Raw genomic sequence first — 25,564 nt, 5'->3', positions numbered from 1 at the left:
AATCAATAAAAAGTGGATTTTCTTTGACTTGGCGAACAACCAAAATACAATTTGAAATTTGGCACAATTTCAAAAATAACATTAGATGCAAACTCCGGACGAATGTCGATGCACCACGTAACAAAAATGAAAAGTACAAGACAGATTTCAAGATAATTTTCTGTGCTTATTTTTCCATTTTACAAAACGGACAGCTACGTTTTTATCACTGTACAATCACAGAGGTCTCGTGTCGAGTTACGGCCAAAGATAAAAAGTGTACTTTTCAATGTCTCAATTATATTATCGAAAAAATGATGCGGCATGCAGGATTTGGACCACAGCCAACACTGTTGGCATGTGGCACCTGAAATAAGCTCTGTCCAACGAATGTCATTTCAACAATCTAAAACAAATCCAGAATCATTGATAAATTTTGATTTCTAAGTAGGATTTTGACAGAAATATAAACTGTTATTACATGTTAATTATATTGTTAGAAATTGTACTGAACCACCCGTAAATATTTTGATGAGTTGAGTGGAGACAGTTAAAAATAGCCAGTTATAAACATAGAAATAAGAATAAGGGATAGGAGTTTTTTTTTTTTTTTTAAATTTTAACAATTGATATCAACCAACAATGGAGCTGCTATTGTTTCCTTATAAACAGTTATCTTTAAGATTTTCAAATTATTTCAATCATCGGGCCTTCTCGGTAAGATTAAACTTAGTTTAGCACATTATTTATCGGTTTTGATTTCCCATGGTAACAGTATTGATATTGTATGTACGGGAATAATTAATAAAATTGCCAAATACACGGTAACAATTCAACCATTTTCCTCTTTCAACTAAACATAAAAACAACTTCCGGTGATGGACGGACATAAGTTACGTAATGGAGTACACTAACATACAAAAATGACAGATTCCGGATACTCCCTTGATGGTTAACATTATATATAATACTATGTAAGTAAAGTTTTCTCGTTGATATGTTGTTGAGGGAGGTCTATTTAATATGCATGGACATTAACACTACATGTATATATAGCATATAAGAAAAAGAAATCTGTCCTTGCGAAGGTGAATGTATAAAAAAAAAAAATAACAAAAAAACAATACTTTCCCGCTAGGCCTTTCTGCCCTCTCAGGCTTATTCAGGCTGATATGAATAATATATATATATGTATTACGAACAACAAAAGGCATTGCATGCGATATAAATGAGCTTTATGTATTAACAAAAGATGTCAATAAAAAGAGATAACATCTGTACCAGTAGGATTGATAACAATCGACAGAAAACTTTTTCATTGATCATTTCTTATCAATTTTGAATTTTAGAAACAACAATAACTATTTACAAGTTTTAATAACTATCTCCGCATTTACATGTGAATATTTTGATCAATAAATCACCGAACTTTCTTTGTGTAAAATTTGTGTATAATTAGTACACATATAGCCTCACAGTTGTTAGAGTGATCTCCCCTTTGACTGTCAATCTTTCAGTAAATTATATATGTAATGTTTAACTAATCAATGATTTCAGAACGTACTTCTTCTTGTGTAAACACTGTAAGCAAAGATTCCAAACACCCTGGTCAATAACATGATAGCTGTAAACAAAGAGGCTTTCCTATTCAAAGAATAAAAACCTACGGGCCGCCGGAAATCAATATGGCCTTTTCATTTTCAGTCCTTTGTAAAAGCATTGAACTGTAGCAGACAAAAAATAATTTTTCAATATCTAAATCCTAATTAGTTTCAAATTTGATATTATACGGGACTAATGGTCGATCGGGGGTAGTTAGTAAAAGCCGTTTGTGGTTGATAAAGTTTAGGTGTCGCATATCAATTGTTGTCATAAATTATTTCTTTTTTTTAATATTTTGGTTAAATTTAAAGAAATATGTTTTATCATTACTATAATGTATTGCAGAAAAGGATTTTAGTTTCATTGAATTTTGATATTGATTAATGTTCCTTTTGAATAATGATGGACTGTATTTCTATCAGACCATTAAAAACTCTCTAACGATTTGTTTACATTACGTTTACAATGAACCGATATATTAAGTTAACATTGGCTGACTCGTGGATAAGTAGTTTTTTTCAAGGTTGGGCCAAATAGTAAAATCGTAATTGTAAAAACCTATCTGTCAATTATTATTAAAAGTTACCACAACACAGTCATATAACACAGTACTATTTTATTCTATTTTTAATTAACTCGTTTTTTACAGATTTCTCAAAAACTACCCCATGAAAACAGCAACTGTCACAGTAAATTGATTCGCATAATGCCCATTTCGAGTGAATTATCACATTTGTCCAGAAGAAAGGGTTACATGTTTGTGTAAATAATCGTAGGAGACGACTATATTTTGGATCTTATCTTTTCTCTCTTCCTAACAACTTTCTTCCTCCTAATGTCTGTTTGACACCACCTCGCTTTTGACCCTTGGTTGAACGTTCGCTCCTGTGAGGAAGGCCTGTGTTCTGTCTTCTTGACGAGATATACCAGAGTCTGTAGTAAAAACGGCAAATATTGCTTCTGCTTAGCGCTTAGCATTTATGATGTTTGACAACTGTACTGTTCGCCAGTTGTCAGTAGAAGGTTACATGATGTCCTGCGGGATGTCTTCGGCAGTATGTTTCAGTGATAATGAAGCGCTGCAAAGTCAGCATCAAGCCCGCGCTATCACAAGGAGCCGAACACGAACATACCACAGCCTTCCAACATCTCGTACACAGGGAAGGCCGTCTACCTTAGCTGTTGATCAGACGCTGAACTACTAGACCAAACATTACCAATTGTGGTTTTTTCGGTACTATACTTACGTAACAGCAATGATGAATTAAAATTCCCTATTCTGACATGTATACTCCTAATCTAAAATGTCCAGTGTCTTCTTAGCCATATTGACCGTTAATGAAAGGAGTGCAACCCTAAGCTAACTGAAAGAAATATGCAATTCAAACTTCGCTTTCATAGCTATTTATTACTTTTAATATGTCCATGTGTTATTCACGTATTTTAATTTAATTTCAGGTCTTTCACCTTTTGAATGATTTTTTGAAAATAAAAAAGTAAATACTGTGAAAATAAAATTACTTACGAAAAAGAAAGCGAATCGCACAATTTTTGTAAAAATATCAGCCTTTTTGTTAAAAGCTGTGAAATGCTGACTATATCAAAATAACGACATTTAGGAGATGGTACCAAGGACTTTAAATTGCTGATTAATATTGCATAAAAACGAACGGTGATTTAATGAAATAAATTAAAGACAATTTCTTCTTCTGAGATTTTTAGTATTATGTATTTGTTGATTTCAACAATACTCCTTAACAATATAACACCACCTGTGATGAAATCGATTCCTTTGATTTGTCATTCGAAGGAAAATAGCAATCAATTTTATAATTATTTATTTTATTCACGATATGGGAATGATTCCATTGCATACACGTGTATAAATGAAAGTTAAAAACAGCCAAGTACTCAAATAAATAACTATCACAGTGATTGTTTGAGTTGAAATAGAAATATTTATGATACCAGCACTACAACTATTCAGTGATCAAATTGAATAAAAGCTAATAAAACAAAACATCAACAGAAACAACTTGACAGTTTACAAAATAAAAAAGACAGACGTCTTATATTTACGAGACCTGCATAGTTTTTTCGGCGAAAGAAGGAAATTTAATTGTTTATAAATTTAAAAATAGATGCATCAGACGAAATATTCTCTATACTAAAAGTAACGTGCACAGATATTCAGGTGGAAATGACGGCTTTATATACACATTTTCATTTAAGCCAAAAATGTTCCCTAGTAAGAATATTTAATAAGTATCACAATGAGAGCACTTTTTTTAGACAAAGAATTTACATGAACTTCAAAATTTTATTTCCAGATTCAGTAAATTCATTTAACTGTTGTTTGATATCAATCGGAAATTAAACAATAAGAGAAGTACCCTGCCAGTTGTATTTGTATAAGGAATTCTCGTTTTAAGAGATAAATATTTAGATTAAGAAATACAAATATACTTAATGTTTACAGCAGGAATGTATGATGTCTCTGATCTAACAAAAACACCAAAGAACAATAAACTATTGAACAATAACTCAAGAAATCAAAATAATCACCTTTAATGTATAGAAGTATAGCTTTGCTGCGTCGGACACAGATAAATTATTACACATATAGTAATCATAAAATACGGATAAATATCAATCACAGAGAGAGAAAAAGTATAGAAATGTCGGTTGAATATTTAAGCCGGAATACCAGGGTGAAAACTCCCTCTTTCACAAGATGCTTAGGGTGTCTAGGATGGTTATTAGATGGAAAGATAGGGAACAATCAAATTTCTGGCATGTTTCACCCGTTTGTCATTTTAATGCTAGGAAAAGACATTATTCATTCAAAGGGCAAAAGACACTCCGTAGACTGGTATAGTTTGCTTGTTTTTCAACTTACTTGTGTGAGGTTTATCCAACAAATTAGATTCAAAAATAGTTGATACCGATTCTCTTGCATGAGTTCCTTGAAAGCCGACCACATCAAAGACGAGAGCAGTGTAGATACGCACTACTCTCGCTGCTTATCATAATGATTAGGTAACCTGTCAGTAGATAAACTTCGAGAAACTACCTTTGATAATAACTACATGTCACAGTATATCACAAGTATTCTACTTAGTGCTATTAAACAATCTTATGTAACACAGATAAGATCAAATCATATTATAATGCGATATGTACACTACTAAAAAGAAGTAATACAGACATAATAACGAAACCTTGATAGAAAACGTCAAAATCAGTAAAAATAGGACAAAATATCAACAAAAATATGGTTTCACAAAACAGGAGAATAAGACCAGGCGTTCATAACGGTAAGCGTCTTCGGCTTCATCGACGTAACCCGTCATACAAATCTAGGTCACGGCGACACCCGCCATACAAATCTAGGTCACGGTGACACCATCCATACAAATCTAAGTCAAATTCATAATCTCAGAATTATTTTATAGATTTTGGAAAAGAACGATAAAACATCTTTAAGTTATCATTAAATATCAGTCTCAACTTTGTTTTGATTCCAGATTGAATTTCTTCACGTTTGATCCCTAGAACCTCTGCGTACTAGAAGGAAGAACCTGTTTGTATGATGCTTATATTCATTATTCGGCATATCATGCATCTAAAACTGTATTTTGAAAAAAACATACAAGTACACTGTCATATTGTCCTATAGAAAAAAACATACAAGTACACTGTCATACAGTCCTATAGAAAAAAACATACAAATACTGTCATACAGTCCTATAGAAAACACATACAAGTACACTGTCATACAGTCCTACAGAAAAACACATACAAATACTGTCATACAGTCCTACATAAAACACATACAAGTAAACTGGCATACAGTCCTATAGAATATACATACAATTACACTGTCATACAGTCCTACAGAAAACACATACAGGTACAATGTCATACAGTCCTACAGAAAACACATACACATGTACAAGTACAATGTCATACAGTCCTATAGAAAACTACATACAAATACATGTCATACAGTCCTATAGAAACACATACAAGTACAATGTCACACAGTCCTACAGAAAACACATACACGTACAATGTCATACAGTCCTACAGAATATACATACAAGTATGCTCTCATACATTCCTTTAGAATATAAATACAAGTACACGGCCATACAGAAAAATAGATATAGGTTGCTATAGGTAATAAAAAGGAAATTGGTATTGCAAAAGTACTGAAAAACGGGTGTTACATTGATGATAATATCATGTTTAAATGGACAGCAATCAATGACTTGTAGAAAATAATGACGTTTTACAATGTCTGAACATTCAAACATAATATAATGGAGTGAAATTATAGTGAATTACAATAAAAATGTATAAAAAATAGCGACGTTTTATGATTACAAATCCATTGTTAAAAATGAAAGCATTTTATCTTGAAAAATCAACTATTAAAATTGATTACTTCATCCAATAATCATAATTTGAAATAATTACAATGAAAAAATACAGAAATGGGAAAAAAGGAAAAATAGAATATATCAAAAAATGTCTTTTAATTAAAAAGAAAATAGTATAATATATGTAAAATTCGAAGAGCATTACTACAAATATGTATATATCCACATCATGGTGTCAAATACATTGTGTTGCAAGTGTCGAGTTTCGTTACAACAGCACAATAATGATACAAATAAAATCCTCTTTTTCAAAATTAGATCTATAATCATTAATTATCTAATCATTGGCCCCTGATGACAAGGATCACCAAAAATCACGAGGATGAAAAGTTATCAATAAAATCAAATTACTTCTAACCTGACGCTATTAACATTTGTCAGTGATAAAAATTGTTCTGGGCAAATCAAACAGCATTAAAACCACATGATATAACCGGCAGACAAGTAACGGTTCTTGAAGAAGTGATTTGTCATCCACCATTTGCGGAATCTAAGAAATTTCCCAGGGTGGGTCGATATCGGCCGTTACGTCGAGGCAGAGTTGTTGACAGTAGGACGACAGATCTATAATCAGTGGTTTCCGTTGTTCAGTTCATCAAATCATGTGTTGTATTATATAAAAAACTTCAATGTTTCCGAGTTATATATGATTGAAAACAAGACGAGTGCATGGCACCATTAAATATTAATTTAGTACAATACAATACAATCAGTCTTATGAAAGTGTCGCATGTCAATTTTACATAAAACATCATAAGTATCTAAACTATACAGAATTAGTGATTTAGTGATATATGCAGTATATGTCGAATGGTGAATATCAAACTACCTTATACAGTTGTTCCGCCCTTCTAAGACTCGTCAGTGATGTTAAGGACCAACCGAGTGGATATGCAGAAAGGAGACACGAAAATCACAATGGCAGATACTATTATTTGAATATAGAGAGGGAGGTTCATTAATCTTGTTATTTATCCAATCAGTTACATATTCTCATTATTTTTGTCATCTTGACACAGATAAGTTTTTTCTACGATAAATGTAAAGGTAAAAAATTATCTTAAATATATAAAGTTTTAATGATAACCTTATTAATATCTTTTTTGCAGTATAAACAATAAACAGCATGAACAATTGATTTGTTATTTCAACAATTGAATGTGATCAATAAACAGTATGTTAAAGTGTTGTCAACCTGTTTACTTACAGAAGTTACAAAAGAAAAATGATTGTACAGAAGGCACCCCCGGATATAAGCATCTTTCAAGTTGGGAGTTTGATAAAATAGAGCGAAAATAAATTAAACTGTATCATAATTCAGAATCTATCAGCATCATTTCGGTACTGTATCTTAGGAAATTGAAATATAGATGTAGAAGAAAGACGAGAATGGTAAAGGATATAATAGAAATATCATGCAGTATTTTTTTTACATACACTGTAGTAAATAAGATATAAGAAGTTAATTTTGCTGTGTACTTATACGAATGCCATATATTACTTGTAACTATTCATAACACAAACAGGCTACAGTCATTTCAGTAAGACATATCATACTACCTCAGGACGCTGGATAGAGAAAAATGTATCAAGCTAATATACATTTATATATATATACACTTACTTCGAGGGGGCTGGATACATACATTCCTTCGCTAATATACATTTAACTATATATCTAGGGTCTAGTAAGTAATAACGACGGTATAATCCAATATAGGTACTGGATCGTAACAAACAAATGTTGGATGCGTATTACTAGAAATAGATAATTGTCAAGTACATATGTAGTAATAACGACAGTACAGACAAGTAAAATTGTCGAATTTTCGAGGCAATCTGCCACTTTATCAAGACACAGATAAATTACAAACGATCACGTATAGACATAGAACATGGAACAGTTACACAAATATAGTAGGTATAAACAACAATAAATATCGTTATGTTGTAAAAACGATCCCTCCTCGGCCGATAACTATATATTTATATATAATATATACTTACCTCGAGGGGGCTGGATAGATATATACCCTCGCTAATATACATTTAACTAGGTATATATTTGTATATATACACTTACCTCGGGGCACTAGATTGATAGATGCCTTTACATCCACATCTATAAATTTGAGAATAAATTCAAATTATTTTGAATGATATTGATATATTTCATCATTGTATTTCAAACATGTACAACATGGCATGAACAAGAAGGTATTTCAATCTTTTCTCTCAGTAAACGTAAGCTGACTGTTTCATTCAATATTCATTCTAAAATAATATACTTTTAATCATAAATAATACATATCGATATTGCATGCTCAGTTTAAGGTTAAACTTACACTCTCTTAATACAGACTGGACTTATGCTTAAAAAATTACAAATCACTTAACAGTTTTTATTTTTTTCATCTTTGCGTTTCACCACTAAGTAAACATTGGTATTTTTGATAATTTAGACATCAATTGATGAGCACGAGATATCCGGTTTGTATTTATCTGACGAGTCGGTCAGCACGGGTACTCAGTATAGTCTTAATAAGTAGCCCTAAGACTTGGCCGTTCGTCCTGTTGTGACAAAGTGTAAAGTGGCCACTTAAAAAAAAAACTGTAAGTCTCCTCTTTCCGACGTATTCAATTCATAATTCAGATTCCTCCCCGAATGAGTGGGGGCGTATCTGGTCGACAAGGTCGTGTGTATGCACATTACCACCTCGATATCCAACCCGGCACGCGACACTCGACGATTCTGATTGGCCAAATGGGATCAGCACGAGCGCTTTATTTACATAGCAGGATTATAATATAAACAGATTTTTCATTAATTTTTAAGATGAAGAAGAATTATTTCCATACAGAGAATGTAGTTGTTAAGATGTTTCCAGGATAAATTGGCTAGTAGGTTTGATATGAATCAAACTGTTTTATAAACAAAATATCTATAAAACATGGATGAAACGGATTTTGACGATTTTGATGCTGCTTTTAACGATGAATTTTCCTTGTCTCCTGTTTCACCTTACTCCTCACTTAGTGACAGTCTATCACCATTTTCAAATGACTCTTTAACCTCCAATAGTCGGAGTCGAGACGATGGATTACGTCGACGAAAACGACGACGATGTCCGTATCAGCTTGTGCAACAGAGAGAAGCCGCTAATCAAAGAGAAAGAAAACGAATGCAGTCTATTAATGAAGCGTTTGAAGGACTCCGTACACATATTCCAACTTTACCTTACGAAAAAAGACTCTCCAAAGTGGACACGTTAAGGCTTGCTATAGGATATATATCCTTCCTGTCAGACTTAGTGCAAACAGACTCCGATAATCAGGAACGATTAAATCCGAATTCCGGATTACAGGCGCGGAAAGTTATCATCCATTACCATACAAGTAAGTCGATCAATTTAAAACGTCATTAAGTTTTCGTATTGTTTAAACTCACTCCCTATACACTCTGTTTCCTCTTTTTTCAGTCTTTAGATTGAGTTCCTTCTTTGAGTTGCTTTAAATAAAATACCGCAATTCGTCAGTTATGTTATAATTAAAAAGGGGCGTTAAAATATTTTGAGATATACAATGTACTGAGACGGATTAAAGGGTCATCTTCAGAGAAAAACATATTGAAATGAAATACACCTTAAATCTGAAAGATAATGATTATTTCGGGGAAATGAAGATACAGACGTGATTAAAAGCATAATGTAAATGTCACATATGACACTTACTCCTTATATAAATAGGTAAGATACTGGTAGCAGGTAACATATTGTGTAAAGTATCCGTAGTCAGTAATATTAACCAAACCACAAATAGAATCAAATGCAGATACAATTGGAGAATACTTGTAAACCTACTAGATTTTCCATGGGGAGATTACCCGTGGCTAACTTTTAAAACCCATATCAGGACAATTTATAGTCCCTGTTTTAACAAATTACATACGTATTGTGAAACGGTATATTCTAAGCTGTGCTGCTGCTAAAACAATTTGAAAATAAGACTATTAACAATAAATAAGCTCTGCGAGAAGTGTGTGTCTAGAGTTTGAGTCGAAATCGGAAGAATTAACAAATATATATGTACCGTAGTGTATTAGTAAAGTACATTTAACAACAGAAGTGAGTTATGATGAATAGAATCATCAAATCGTCGGTTTACGTTATAGGAATGTGTAGTAGGAAGAAAAGCATTATATGTAGAAAGGTTTTACATATCTACCTAATACAACATTTTATCTCCATAATCATTATTTCATAAGCGAAAATGACTCGTTAATCAAAATAAAATTGCTTGTAACAAGCATTTTCACTGGCTTAAAACCTTATGTTATCAATTTACTGCGTAAAAAATGGCGTTGCCGTTTGTAACGTCGCCTTTGACTGGAATAAACAGCTGCGTAATAATTTCTAACAAAAAAGAGTTCGTCACTTAGTGTATGGTAAATCAAAATATAAGGATTGATTTGAATATATTTTTATGTTATGGAGATGTAACACAATAAACAACGAGTGTACTCTCATCATAAAGTACACCCCGTTTTGAAACTAACTACTGTATTAAGATTGAAGAAAAATGAAAAAAAATTAAGATAATCAATATGATATCAGGAGAGAAGAAAAAGCCATGAATATTCCAATTTGAAAAATATTGTCATTTTCATATTTCACATATAATTGCAGAGTCAAAATAGTGCTAAAAAGCAAACACATTAAGAGCACATGTTCACAAGCGAACCACTATTTAGGCCCCAATATGTGTCATCTTAAAGTATGTATTGTTTCCAAACGGGGCAACGTCCCCATGACTTATGGGGTGACACTGTTTATTAGAGGTCGTTATAGGGGAATTTTCGCATTCCCAAACTTATCAAACAAACACGATGCTACAATTTATTGGTAAAGCAAGTCTTAATTAAAGCAACTAAACGAGCATCACTATCTACTTGAAACGCACGATTTGTTTGCCGACGATTGCCGATGTTTACCGACTCTCTGCAATGTTTATTTACGGCTCATTTCAAACGCTCGCCGATTTCTCTTGTAATGATAAATTGCTGTCGACAACCACGTGACTAATTTTTTGTTTTTGCACGTGTTTAGGTTCATCCGTGGATGACAGTGAAATGTATGGACTACCGCCCCTGACCGGACACTCCTTATCTTGGAGAGACGAAAAAATGCCCATGGATGGACGAAAAAATATAATGGTAGCAAAAATATGGACACCGGAAGTTCCTCGATCCCACAACAGTCCTCGGACAGAGACGGACTTTCCTGTTTTAGCTGACTCAACCAACCCCTTGTGATCTAGAAAAACATATATTTATCAATTGATTTTATATTTATATCTAATTACTATATTGTTAATACGTAAATATTACAATATGTTTAATATTTAAGACAATTATATATACTTTAATTTAACTTCTTTTTCACTAACTGTCGAACAACTCGAGATCTGATGTTGAACAGTGACAAATGATTTGACAAATTGAAATGATTTAATAGTGAGCCTTAAGGCTTGTGTGGGTTGCGCTATATTCTTATTCTCGCCCATCGTTAGTGCGCCCCAGTGATTTGTTACTACGTGACTTATATTTAAGTAATGGTGAGAGGTTTACTGTTGATAGAGGAACTGTCACACCGAATGTCCCATACTTACCAAGTATACAAGACGTCTTCATTGTGACATAGCTTATATATGGATATTCAATAGCATATGTGATACAATTATTGACCGGAAAATGTGGTGTATATCAATCTACAAGAACTAATGGAAATCTGTAAGGAGTATATGAAAATTAATTTAGTTAGGAATCTTTGCGATTACATTTAATCGGTTTCTTGTATTTTGATTCAAACACGTTGAAATTTCAGACAATGTTATAGAGATTTGAAAAAAACGGATTAACTATGGAATTACGTCATGGTATAAATTATCGTGTATTTTTTCTATTTCACGACTTTTATTTTTAAATTCTAAATAATATGTATAAAGTATAAATACCGATATATTTTAAGATTGTCGTAAAGTAGTGCTAGTACATATTATGTGATGTACAGCAGTGTATATGGTATTGTGTAACAAGTGTGTCTTACCCGGGACTAATGCAATGTATAAAGTGATATCTCTCTACCTGTATACCTATGCTATACCTATAATATACCTATCAACATATTGATTCTAGTCTAAAGGAATAAATATTTTACTTAAAGAACATTTTGCTTTTATTTCTTTATTTATTATTTTTCGTGTAACAATGAAAATGTATTTACATTGTATGACGTGAGTACACTGGACAATGCAAGTGCTTACCTGTCAAGCCTTGATTCAGACACAAACCTTTAGTTTATGTGCGAATTCCATTGATTTCCGGAGAATATTAACTTGTATGCAGCAGAACTACATACATTGTTGTAAGTTACAATGATTAATCGAGGGTTTTTTTTTCATCTGGTACTACAAATTGTCGTGACGTCAAATATACTTGTGCACATAATATAGTGACGTCAGGTAAAACGACGTTATTTCTTGACGACGTCACAAACATTGTTCTTCGTATCACTACACCAATGGGAACTATGAGAGGATATTATGGTCTGATAATTTATTTATTTTTTTGTTTTGTTTGGTAAGGTTGTATAAAGACAATGCAGAGCGAATGGAAATACATGTATAACTACAGAGAGACGATAAAAAGTGTGTTTTGGTATACGTCACTCATTAGTTGGGCCAAGCTAGCTCTGTGTAAAGTTATCAAAATGGTGGGCGGGCATGTCAACATAATGAAGAGAAAGGCGACGAGAGTTGGATTTTTTTCTTGTTTTTTTTAAGTTGAATGAGGTCGGATGTCTCGGATTGTGGAAGTTGTGTAGTTATATGATGCAAAAAATAATTTTGAGAAATATAATATATCAAAAGAATTAAAAATATCAATAATTGGGCGCGAAAAGTTCAAGCAAGTGTCACGAGACGTGATTATAACCAGCTACACAGTTGCCAGCCTAGTGGTAGAGTATTCGGTATTCACATACACACATTGTACAACGTTTTCGATGGTAATCACCCAACTCGGATTTCATCGCTACATTGTATTCAAGGTGTTTTTCCCCTGGTACACCGGAGATCTACCCACTGAGGAGGTAATTATTAGGAGGCTTTAGTGGGCCGTGAAGCGTAACTCTGAAATTGTCACGGTTAATTTATAATGTTCACGGCCGAGTTATAACACTTATTTAAACGGGTATCCATGCATGTATAACATATGCAAAACTCCCGTGTATCACTTTCGTTTTTTTTCAAATCTAGGTAACCGATTCCGAACAAATAGTCGGCGTCATTCTGTTTCCACATAAAGATAAAATGTTACAGAGAAATTAACGACTGGTTGTGTTTGTCTGGTTACAGATATCTCTAACAAATTATCCCATCAATCAACAGTCAATATGGCGGCGATGACGGATCACCGCTTTACCTGTATTTAAAGTTGAGCAGTTTGTAATCCCCCGTGACGCCATAACAACGCTATGCAAACAAAACCCCGTGTACATTAAACAGCGGCGGACACAAACAAATGACCACAGGATTTAACCCGTTATTACAAAGCTTAATTTTCATGGTCATAAGATACTCGCTGAATGGCCCCTTGCATCATTAATAACGCTAATGTTTACATAGTGGAAGGCTATTCGGATCATGTTACAAGTTAAAGGACCGTATCACCTGTTTCGTAACCTATCGGGCCTTATCCAATGGATAATGCAAATACTGGTCCTACTGGAATCAACCAGCGGTCGCACTCCTTTCGTATTTTTATAAATTCTTATTACAAGTGTTGCCAGGGGATCGATTGCATTGTTCAAAACTATGTTCATGTTAATAAGTGGTCCAATACGAAATTTTCCGATACACATAAGTTTCCTCAGTTTATCCACGGTATCCAAGGTTTTATATCAGAGACGTCTAGGTCTACTCCTAATAAAAAAAATACGCACGTTACCAAACTATAGAATTTCAATGTATCGTTTAAGATGCGATTTACTTATTCTACGTTTGCCTCTCATATCGTTGTTGTTATGTTAATATGCTTGAGCAGGTATATATTTCTATTAATCACACGTGGTGAAGAAAACGCATTTCTGCAACACCCCTCCCTTTAACACCGACCCAACAATAACTCAATCCCTCGCCCTCCCCTCGTTCTGACCTCCTGACCAAATCCGTGTGTTACATCGCCCATTGAACTTAAAACAGGTTGGACAGTAGCAAATCAAGATGTCGGCATATCACTTCATCCTTTGTGAAAATGATTGGCAGTCAAAGGACCAGAAATACCATATTATAAGTCAACGTACAACGAGTTTTGTCATCTAAAGTGACTTCACGTAAGACGATTTTTGTCATCTAAAGTGACTTTATCTCCTCGCTTTTAAAACTATGCATTTAAACTGTAAATATTATATAACAATTAACTATTAAAAATTAAATGACAAAAATATATATAGAATATACATAAAGAAAATAATATTTTAGTTAGTTTCTGTCTGCGTGAGGGAGTATCCCTCTTTTGTGGAGCACTCGGTCCTGTACTACAGTTGTGTGATCGCACAACATTCCAGAAACATGTAAGTTTAACCGTAGTTTAGAGGTCGGTGCCAGTTCCTAATAGGGCCTTATATTTTTATTGTTATGACGTAACTCACAATTCTAAGGTAGCTTTAGAGAAAAAGGAGTATTCTATTGAATTAGGTTACATTTATATTTTTGATATCCGTCTCAAGTTCCTAATAAATATTTTCTAGGAGAGGCCAACATGTTAGTCATCATTTGCCCTTTTAAGGTACAACTCAGAACGATGTCCATCCTAGCAGCTTTGTAGACTAGTGTACCTTCGTCACAAAAAGAGCATTCTATCTTGATCCAACCGCTGATAAATGGGGTGTGTTTATAAGTTAATTGATCTGGTCGGGTTGTATACATTTTGTTTGCGATTATCAGATCTCGTTCGAACTGATTGCCTTTAATTGATTGTTCCGACAAATTAAACACAATCACCTTTTCCGTTATCCTCATACGGAATGCTTTACAATCGCAGTAGGGTTTTGTCAATAATAAAGTATTGTAGTTTCCTTTGCTCTTTCGATGGATCGACGCGGGAAATTTCCGATCGGAACCAGCTGGTTAAAGCCAGAAGACAAAATCAATGCCAATTGATGTTTAACGAGAGAGAGCTCCCCGAAGACAACTAACTCCCTCAGCTATCTAATTAAAACGGGTATGTGTGTATTCGTAAGTAAGGAAATCAGTACGTGGATCATTTAGGAAGCATGCTGTTTAAAAATAATAAATGTTTCTATTTTTGTTTCGCGTGTGAATACTACAGGACGTGAATGACTTTGGACAGTTTGTTATGTGACCAACTCCTTCAGGCCGATATACATTGTACAAGCTACAGTTGTACCTTTTGTATTACTCCGTTTATGTTATTAACAAACATGATCTCGCGACAGTCGCCAACATTAAGGACCAATTAGAAATTGAGGCAAATTCCTCAAATTGAGAAACTGCACTTGTAGAAAGTGTCAGATCAGTTGATTGTTCGGACTCAGTGGAAGGCCTCTCAAAACAAACAACAATCAGTGATTGTTTTCAACCAATGTAACGTACACATAGTGTCAAATTGCCAGTGTTGATTTAAATTGTGTTATTCAATTCAAAGTTTTTATATGCACTAATAATTCACAATGACATCTACTTCATGATCATATTATTTATTCATTTTTTTTTTCTTCTTTTCATTCAACAAACGTAGAATCTCTACAATCCGGAACTCTCTACAAACCGGCTTTATTTTGTGGTCCCAAAGGTGTCCGGTTTAGACAGAGTCCACTGTATTAAGATCGCTAGTCACCCAGAGGTGTATCGAGGTCATGTGTCCCAGGCACTTTGAAAAGAATATAGATATAGATTTTTTTTCTTCTATGGTTAGAGAGAGTAAGAAGTGAAAGAAAATATCAATCTATTTAAATACATTCTTTCTGATTTGAACACGTTTGGTCCGTAGTATCGTTGAAAAGTCCTGGAAAGGATTAAATAGCGATAATGATGATGCATTAATGATAAAAACTTTGAAATCAACCTTAATAACCACTGGAAGGACCTTGAACTAAAATACAACCATTTGGCGGGTTATAACACAATATCCGGAAGAGATACTAACATTTTAAACCAACAATTCAGACATGGTATAGAGGCATATATTGTCTACATCCCTTAATTATCATATCATATCATGGTGCGTTCGTATTCTGCCTACGTTATTTGTGAAATTATCAATCAAAAATGTTTTCTTTTTAGTAGTTTGTACAATCTTACAATGGAAGTTTTTTTATAAAATTTCTACAATTTATTTCTCGTACTCGTGTTTATATTAATCAAAGCAACCCTTCACCCTAATGACTTTGCATCTTACCAAAATATAGGTCCATAATTGCATTTATCATTCCACAATTCTGACGTCTGGGGATGAAGACCCGGATGCTGACCAGGGCTGACCCGTTTTCGGACTACATCGTAGAATATCTTTCAGATAATTAAAAGTTGGGTGTGGATTGTCAAATTGGTCTCTATTTCGATTGTTTGTATCACACTGCTGCGAACATACTACGACTTGCTGACATGTCCGACATTTCGAAATTAAAGTTGTACTTCCGGTTATGGTCGTTCGGAAAAGTTACGAAAATCACCTCACGATGTCATTATCTTTATCATCTCGGACATTTTTTTTTCAACAATGTAAAATTTAATCAATATTAATCTCTGCAATAGCCATCTACTCATCACTGTACACAAGCACAGAAATATGACGTTAACTTCAAAAGATGATACTGGTCGAATTATGCCAAATACCAAAACTGAAGTTCAATATGAATACAAAAAAATTAAATGATAATTTCAATGGTGGTTCGAACATTTACGATGAAGTAGCAATTTAACTGCTATAAATATTTGATTAGAAATGCGTAACGGCTGATCGCTGCCGGACACTGAAGCGGACATTTCCCCAATCTAAATAAACTTTATTTGAACAGAATCGGATATTGTACTTCAATGCCGGTTCCTGAGCGGTGTCGTATACTCAAGCTAATACTGAATTGTACTGCATTATACTAGGACTGGCAAAACAAAGCCAGTGTGGAGTGTGAGTACGTACTTCAGGACGGAATCGTTCTCAACTTGGATTCAATGTCAATATACCTGAATCCGGAATGGAATATCCTTTTTCGCCATAATGCTAACTTGTTTCCAACAATGTTTAAATAATAACGGAAACTAAATATTTATCGAGTAAGCGTAACGCACGTGCAAATGTTTAAAAATGAAATCAATGATGATTAAATTCACAACTCTCAAATTAGATGAAGACGAGGAGGAATATCCGATGGTAAATAAATATTCAATATTTACCTAATTGTTATAACACGGAGGTTTGGCGGCTACCCTATCTCAACAACCATGCATGTGTAATCACGACGCCAGGATTAAAGGATACCGCAAAGGATCTGGATGGGAAGTATCGATTTCATCTCACGCGATTTGTGTTCGCTAAATTCCACAGCCCCGTTAGTGGAAGTTTCATAAAATCACGATATTAAAGGATGAAATAAGAAAACAGACATTACAACAACAAATTTTTTTTTAAAATCAAATCAAAACAAAAAATCAAAACAAAAAATCAAAATCAAAACAAAATAAATACAATATGTAGAAAAAAAATCTCAATACATTTTTGGATTGAATAAACTTTTATTGAAATATTTATTTTCTATTTTATTTATCATTACTTTAGGTTTTCTATTCTAATGGAATCTAACGTAAATTGTTTATTCCGTTGTAAGGTTGAGATCAACAAACAAGGTTAGATCCTTACTCCAATTAATGCTATTACTTGACTTATTTAATTACTTATTAGCTGAGCGTGAAATATCAAGCATCACTTACTAGATATTAGAACTAATGAAAGTCCATCGTCCGTAGTCGAACGGTTCGTCTCATACACCGGAATTGTTGTCTATTGCTGTTTTCTTTATTATTTTATTTATTCTTTTTTAAATCCTATTTAAAGAATATGTTTGATATATATTAACTGTCAAATAAAACAAGATACGGATAACTGGCTTATAATATCGCATTAGCTCAATCGTCTGATAGTGTGGCAGGCTAAGTCGTAAGCGTTTAGACATTTGTTTATTGATGAGGACGATTCTACAGCACACATCGTAATCACAGTATAAGATTGTTAAGACTATTACCGATAAAATACTATACATCATCTATACTGATGGGTCGAATTGAAATATAACAGGTAAACAGAACTATTCTATTCAAACGGAAAATTGGTAAAATCTTGCCAAAATACAATCTTACGATTACGATGAATAAACAATGATATTCAGGAAATACCGAGAATTGGACTAGGTGTTCAGACAGGGTAAGCGTTTTCTGTTTCATCCATGGTCATATCGCACTCCCAAAATTAAAATTAACAAGGTGATAACATCAAAGTGTTAAAATTATCGGGATTCAAACACGTCACAAACACAATTTCCCTGCTCCCCGTACCAATGGTGATTATATATATATATATATATCCCAGGCGATTCGCTATCCAATGACTTGATTCCGTTATGACGAGTTCCGCGACAAATATCGACAACTGAGGGGGAAAACTAACGACACAGTTTCGATAGATGCCGGTTGGTGAAAAAAAAAACCTATGGTTGACATCTTAATCTCATTTGGAAATTATATAATTTTATGTGATATGAAGTCAGAGGTGTACAATGCTTGTTGATAAGGCTAGTAGTTCCGTTATCACCAAGCTAACTCTCATTTTTAGAATGTGACGGTTGTCGTCGATGAAGCAAAATACGCTAACGCTTCCGGAACATCTGGGGCCCGTATTAATGAAACCATTCTCACACTCAAGCTTGAAATATCTGCTCAACCAATCTCCTTCAAACCCTCTTAAATCGGGAAACAGCAACTTAAAAGAAGCACCCAAACTTTCTGAAATTCCTTCAAAATTGTTAATTGAAACATCAGATTGATCAGTATTTGATCATGAACACAAAATGTATACTTAAACACGTATACGGTTTTAATGAATACAGACATTGATCTAAATTTTGTAAATCATTAAGGGTCTACGTACAAATATAAACTTTTTGTTCGTATTTAACCTTCTCTTTAATGTCGGTATTCTCTGTTATATTACCAATAACGGTGTTGACGATAAAACAAACCGATACTTTACAATAGCCTGAATATTTCTATTAGCTATGGACCTACCAGGTAAAAACTAATATTTGGAGTGTAACTTTGAAGCAACAAATGGCAAACAGTGATGTTGCTACCAAAAAACGGAAAGTTTACAATAGCTAAATGTAACTTAAAATAACCTCGTATATTATACTGCTTAGTTGTTATGTGCTAAGGCGAAAGTGGTCGGATTCATGTTCTTGAGGGCATATCCTATCGATATGGTCAATACGTGTACGTTCTACATCTTCAATATATGATTATTTTAGGGTGAAAGTAAGGTTCTTTGTTATACATAGTTTGATAAGCTATGTTTGTTTGTTTGTTTTAAGGGGTTTGACTTTCTCGCAAAAGACACATTATGTAAGAAAAAAGAACAGAAAGACGTAGTAGTAATAAAAGAAACAACAGATTTAAGATATGAAGTGATGTAACAATGGGGACAGAGGATCTAGTTGGTCTCTTTAATGTCCCTTTAATAGAGGACACGGCAGAAAGTGTCAGAGTCTTCAGGGGAGCTCACTCTTAGTCACAATTGAAGCCCCTTTCTTACATAAAGACCGAAAACATCAAAATGTTTCGACTTGCGGATCTTAACAAAAGATCAAAGAATACATAGTTATATGATTGCTTTATTAAAGGATCTGTATTTATTTAGTTACTTTTTTTATTATTATTCATTTATTTATGTATTTAGTGTTCTATGAGAACTAGATGAGCTTGATATCTATTAAGGAAATCATGTGTGTCCTTTTGCCGTTTCTGAGTGGTAGGCTCTGCAGTTACCCCGCATGCCACGTTTAGACTGTTATGAATTTCGGCACCGACTCAGATTATTTCACGTTCTTGTATAATTCTCCAAAATGTAGCGAATCAATTCAGATAGAGGTTAATTTGACCTTCCCTTGTGCATCTTGACATTTCACTGAGATTATTTTGATTTTCCTGGCTTCCTACGTGATTTCGTGATCTAGGCCAATAACATTACTAGCACATTATAAAAGGACAACCGAATGTCACAATCAATAAAGTATATATGTTATTGAGGACGAATTCATTATCCAAAAACTGGTTTTGGTTTCCATTCGGTTCTGCAAATTTCACATTTGATTCACAAACCTATTTCAAAACAAAGTTTTTAACTTAAATCGGTAAAAAAAATGTTGCCGATCAACTAAAAATGTTTTGTCAACAATCGAACTAACCAATGGTTTGGTATGAATGGTTTCAGTACAAGAACAAGATCGCGAATGTGACACTACTGCAGGATGCTCTCCGCCGACACAATGGATATTCTAATTCAATAAAATGACTGCATACTGTATATTTGAATTTTTTGAAAAGCCATGGTCATCAGGTGGATTGTTGTTACTATATAAGGCACAATGGCATTTATTTATTTATTTATTTTGTATTGGTAAGAGTATTTATTTATTTATTTATTTATCTATTTATTTTGTATTGGTAAGAGTATTTATTTTCCTCTTTATGCGTCGATAATAATGATAATCAGAGCAGCAAACGGTTCCTCATCCATCCTTAATATTTGTGAAAATCTCCATCTATATGTGCTCTTTTCTCGTACAGTGTAATTCTGAATACGGAGAATGCAGGAACGTGTTCTTCATTCACAATTTTCTTCATTTAACGCAATTTAAAAAAGGGAAATTTCCATTTGTTTCTCACGAGGAAAGTATTTTCAGTTTAAGAACCAGTTTGAAAACGAGTCTGAAAATGTACACTATAACCTAAACAGGTTATTTTGCAATCAATCCGCCCTAGATTCATATTTAAATGTGCTACCGATTATGAATATTTTGTACAATAGTCTGAATAAGTGAAATAACGGCTGGTATATACGGCAGGTGATCTCGTAGCCACAGGCTTGACCGTTGGAGCTATATGTTTGTTCACAAACAATGACTTAGTCAAGATTGTACCCATGTATCTGTTTACACTGTGTCCAGATTGGTTTGTGTTTTCAATCCCCTCCCTGATCATCATCCTCTCAAAAGGGAACTGATTATTATAGACACAGGGGGCTGATGTATCAAACTGTCAAAGGGGAATAGAGGTGTCGTAAAATCCGTTTTATCAATTATGGTCGCTGTTGGTCATTTTTATCTCAATTTAACAATATAACTGACCCCCAATTACACACCAATGGATGACCCATGGTCATTAACATATAACACGGAATCGTAAAACTCTGTCATTATTTTGCGTGAAGAATGTTTCATATGGGATAACATTGCTAATCTTTATAAAGTAGCGTTCGTGACAACCGGACATAAGGTTGTTTCAAATTACGAACTGATACAATCGAACGAAATCTTTCAAGTGGTTACTGCTCGTCATTTCTGTCTCGAATGACCTTCCAACACGTGCCACGCGCTCGTACACGATCTGGTGAGGCAGGCACGTGACTAATATAATATGACAGACCGGCAATGGTTTCTGCATCCTTTATCCGCTGATCCGTGTCCGAATTGTGTCCACACTAGACTGACCGATGGGCAGCTAAGCCGTCTAGCTATAGGCTGTAATTATAATCCTACTGACCTCTGTGTCGGGTATTATGTTTAGCAAACCGGTCCGATTTTATTACTTAGAGATGTTTTGTTTAATGCCCAAAACCATGGGTACTTGTTTCTAAATGTTGAGAAAGAGACAATTTGGACAGAGAAACAAAGAATAAAAAGCATCCGATCAGACAGTGCACATGATATTTAAATTAAATTCTTATTCTGCAAAGAGGTACATGTCAAGAAACAAACCATTTATAATTACTCCGGCCACGTGTTGGTACGGGATTCGCCCATTAAACAGGCGTCCGATTGTCTGACCCGAGTACTAAGACAAAAAACAAGTCTGCTAAAAAAAAATCCTAATTTCAGAGAGATATATTTCCAAGAATCAAGAGGTGCACTTTTCTATTGTCTGTGCGAAGCCTGCGCTTGGTCGACTGGTGCATTTACTCGTTATGGAAACAAACCACACTACCGTCAGATTTTGGCGATAACGTTGACCGAATTAACGACTATCAAACCACTCCTTCTAGTACCGCTATCAGTCTCCCGAACGTTCAAACGTCACCTTATACAAATATGAAACATCACACCTTGTTCATCTTTCCTTTTTTATATTCCAGGGCTTCAACATTTCTCCAAAACAGACCACGGCACGTTATACGGGTGCGCTGAATTAAATTGGTCATTGAGTGCAGTCCCATGTTTTACATTTCCACTTCGACTTTGTAGCAATACTGTTATGTTCCAGATGATTTAAAGTCAAGAGTTGTACATGAGACACAAATGTGAATAGCATATTTAAGTTTAGATTAAGCAATATATATAGTACATGTATATCTCGATTATAAAACTGCATCATACAGTTGTTTGTCCTTTTAGGACTCGTCAGTGATTTCTAGGGACATCATACAGCTGTTTGTCCTTCAAGGACTCGTCCATTTTGGTAGGTACATCATACAGTCGTTAGTCCTCTGGGACTCGTCAGTGATGCTGGGAACATCATAGAGTTGTATTGTTCTTCTAGGAATCGGCAGTGATGTGAGGGACATACATTTTTGTCTTTTAGAACACCTCAGTGATGTGAGGGACATCATACGGCTGTTTTGTTTTCTAGAACACCTTAGTGATGTGAGGGACATACAGTTGTTTTGTCTTCTTGAACACCTCAGTGATGTGAGGGATATCATACGGCTGTTTTGTCTTCTAGAACACCTTAGTGATGTGAGGGACATCATACGGCTGTTTTGTCTTCTATAACACCTCAGTGATGTGAGGGACATACGGCTGTTTTGTCTTCTAGAACACCTCAGGGATGTGAGGGACATCATACGGCTATCTAGAACACCTCAGTGATGTGAGGGACATACGGCTGTTTTGTCTTCTAGAACACCTCAGTGATGTGAGGGACATACGGCTGTTTTGTCTTCTAGAACACCTCAGTGATGTGAGGGACATCATACGGCTATCTAGAACACCTCAGTGATGTGAGGGACATCATACGGCTGTTTTGTCTTCTAGAACACCTCAGTGATGTGAGGGACATCATACGGCTGTTTTGTCTTCTATAACACCTCAGTGATACTAGTAATCAAGGCTGCTTTGGCAAATATTGTATTAAAATATGCAGATAATGTGTAATAATTTTTTATACATTATGTATCATATATTTGTTAATTTAAGAAAAATGAAGATAATTTATGTGACATTTCACTGCCTGTCTTGCAAAAAAATCGTATATTCAGCATAGCCGCATTTTTATCTAACTCTGATCTAACTACACTGTTTGGTTAAAGATCACCTGATGCTGTCCCTTATCACTAAAGTAGGTGCAGGGGTATGATTTTAAAAAACAATAATAACAACTGTGTGTACTCGATATCAGAGTGTTTGTCTACAGTGGAAGGACCTCTTTACTTGTAGTACACCTACGAGTTTTTTTTGGATAGTTAAAATATTCCGTGCGTTCCTTTATCGGGTTCCTTGGCAGTTGTACTCAAAGTGGAACTCGCTGTATATGAGCAGAACCAGTTCTTTTAAACGTACCACTTGGATCCAAGATGGCCGTACGGCGATTCTTCATTTGTCATGCAAAAGTACTTTTGTTAAAACGAGACGGCGACTCTCTTTTCGCGGTGATATTTTATAAATAATATAAGTCAATGTTTGACGGAACTATTTATTCATTTTACATCCGTTACGTTGTAGAAAAGGAAAATAATCGGTTTTTTATGTTTGGAAACGAGCGACGGTCGCCATCTTGGGAACTCGCTTGGTGTTCCAATGCGTTCCATTATATAATACCGTACCTTTTTGATACAACTGGTACGAAACCTGATAAAGGAACACAATGTAAGTATAATGGTATCGTATCCCAGATAGCGTTCATTACAAGTTGTGTGAAATCGTCAAAGAAAATTTTACTCTCGAGCGTTGTTCACTAATACTTTCGCGAAACACAAATCCGTTAATATATCAGTTTCTTCTTCAGTTGGACTCAATGGAGTTACGAAATTTAATCTGTATCATTTGGTAATGAATTGACCAGATTAATAATAGCAATATGCTCGTATGAAAAAAACTGACTGCACTAAACCGACCGCTTTTGCCCTATCCTGTAACCCAGCACGTACATAATGAGGAAAATCTTAATAGAGTTTTAATTAAACACACAAAAAAAACCTTACTTTTCGCCCCAGAGTGATAACGGATTTGGAATATTATCAGAATAAGCTGATTGTGTTTTAGATATATACCCATTTACAATTAATATATATATATACATTATCATCACTTGGACTGTCCAATTCTATCTCGATAAAAATCGTCCGAGTAGACAGTGGACTGGGAGTCGACTATTCAACAATTCATTCAAAGTTTTTATATTGTCTGTGGGTAAATATGTGGCATAGTCGTATTTTTGTCGGAATGATACTGTTTGATCATCCTCTAATAACGGAATATTACTTTACACAAAACATTTGACTTTCACAAGTTCTAGTAACTGTAGAATTGTACTCTTTCAATGTATTAGAAAAAATACGTGTTAACTGAACTATTGAGATTGGATCTTGCTTTTGTCGATTTCATGTAGTGAGGAATTGAATTGTTATCGATTCAAATTCAACGAACTGCAAAAAAATAGTAATTGGATGTCTGGAAGACTCCTTTATGAGATTGATTGAAAGACCTCCACCTATTGGTATACCATTGTGCTACCTCTCGACCGACGTTTTTTTTTCATACGAAGAAGGCAAAAATGACCTAGCCACGTCCTTCATAATCGCCAATAGATATATTGATGATGAACCGTCTTTAAATAGCAGGACTTCGTATTGACATGTATGATTTGAAACACGAACCCTTAAGAACCTCATACTGCTCCAAGTACACTAAACGTACTTCAACAGCAGCCGCTTACCTCGATCTTCAGTTACATTACACAGTATTGAGTGTGAAAATCTAAATTAGTCCATTTCCAAGAATGTAACATCCATGTTTCTCATTTTTGAAATATATATTATGTTAACGATTTGATTTGGTTTTCAGGAATTGTTACCAATTGTTACCGATAGATGTGGACTACTGCATTAAAAACTACAGATACATCACAGGGTTTCTACAACACCAGTCGTTGAAGACTTTGGAGAATTGTTTACGATCGTATTCATGATCTCCTAACGG

The 25,564-nt window shown here is 34.3% G+C and overlaps 1 protein-coding gene across 1 annotated transcript; it reads left to right on the top strand.

The window, feature by feature from the left end:
• Window positions 1–8,865: 8,865 nt before the first annotated feature.
• LOC117344390 (pancreas transcription factor 1 subunit alpha-like) lies at window positions 8,866–12,249 on the top strand. The gene is made up of 2 exons (XM_033907134.1): window positions 8,866–9,422; window positions 11,132–12,249. The coding sequence occupies exons 1-2, from the start codon at window positions 8,978–8,980 to the stop codon at window positions 11,335–11,337; spliced, it is 651 nt and encodes a 216-aa protein (XP_033763025.1). The 5' UTR covers window positions 8,866–8,977; the 3' UTR covers window positions 11,338–12,249.
• The last annotated feature ends 13,315 nt before the right edge of the window (window positions 12,250–25,564 follow it).

The sequence above is a fragment of the Pecten maximus genome, chromosome 15 (genome assembly GCF_902652985.1).
Source record: "Pecten maximus chromosome 15, xPecMax1.1, whole genome shotgun sequence".
NCBI lineage: Eukaryota > Metazoa > Mollusca > Bivalvia > Pectinida > Pectinidae > Pecten > Pecten maximus.
Note: the sequence above shows the minus strand (reverse complement) of the source record. Positions and strands in the feature narration are given on the sequence as shown.

Coding starts and splice junctions, on each gene's coding strand:
- LOC117344390 (XM_033907134.1), top strand. CDS start 8,978: ATGGATGAAACGGATTTTGACGATTTTGATGCTGCTTTTAACGATGAA. Junction 9,423..11,131: donor TATCATCCATTACCATACAA/GTAAGTCGATCA, acceptor GCACGTGTTTAG/GTTCATCCGTGGATGACAGT.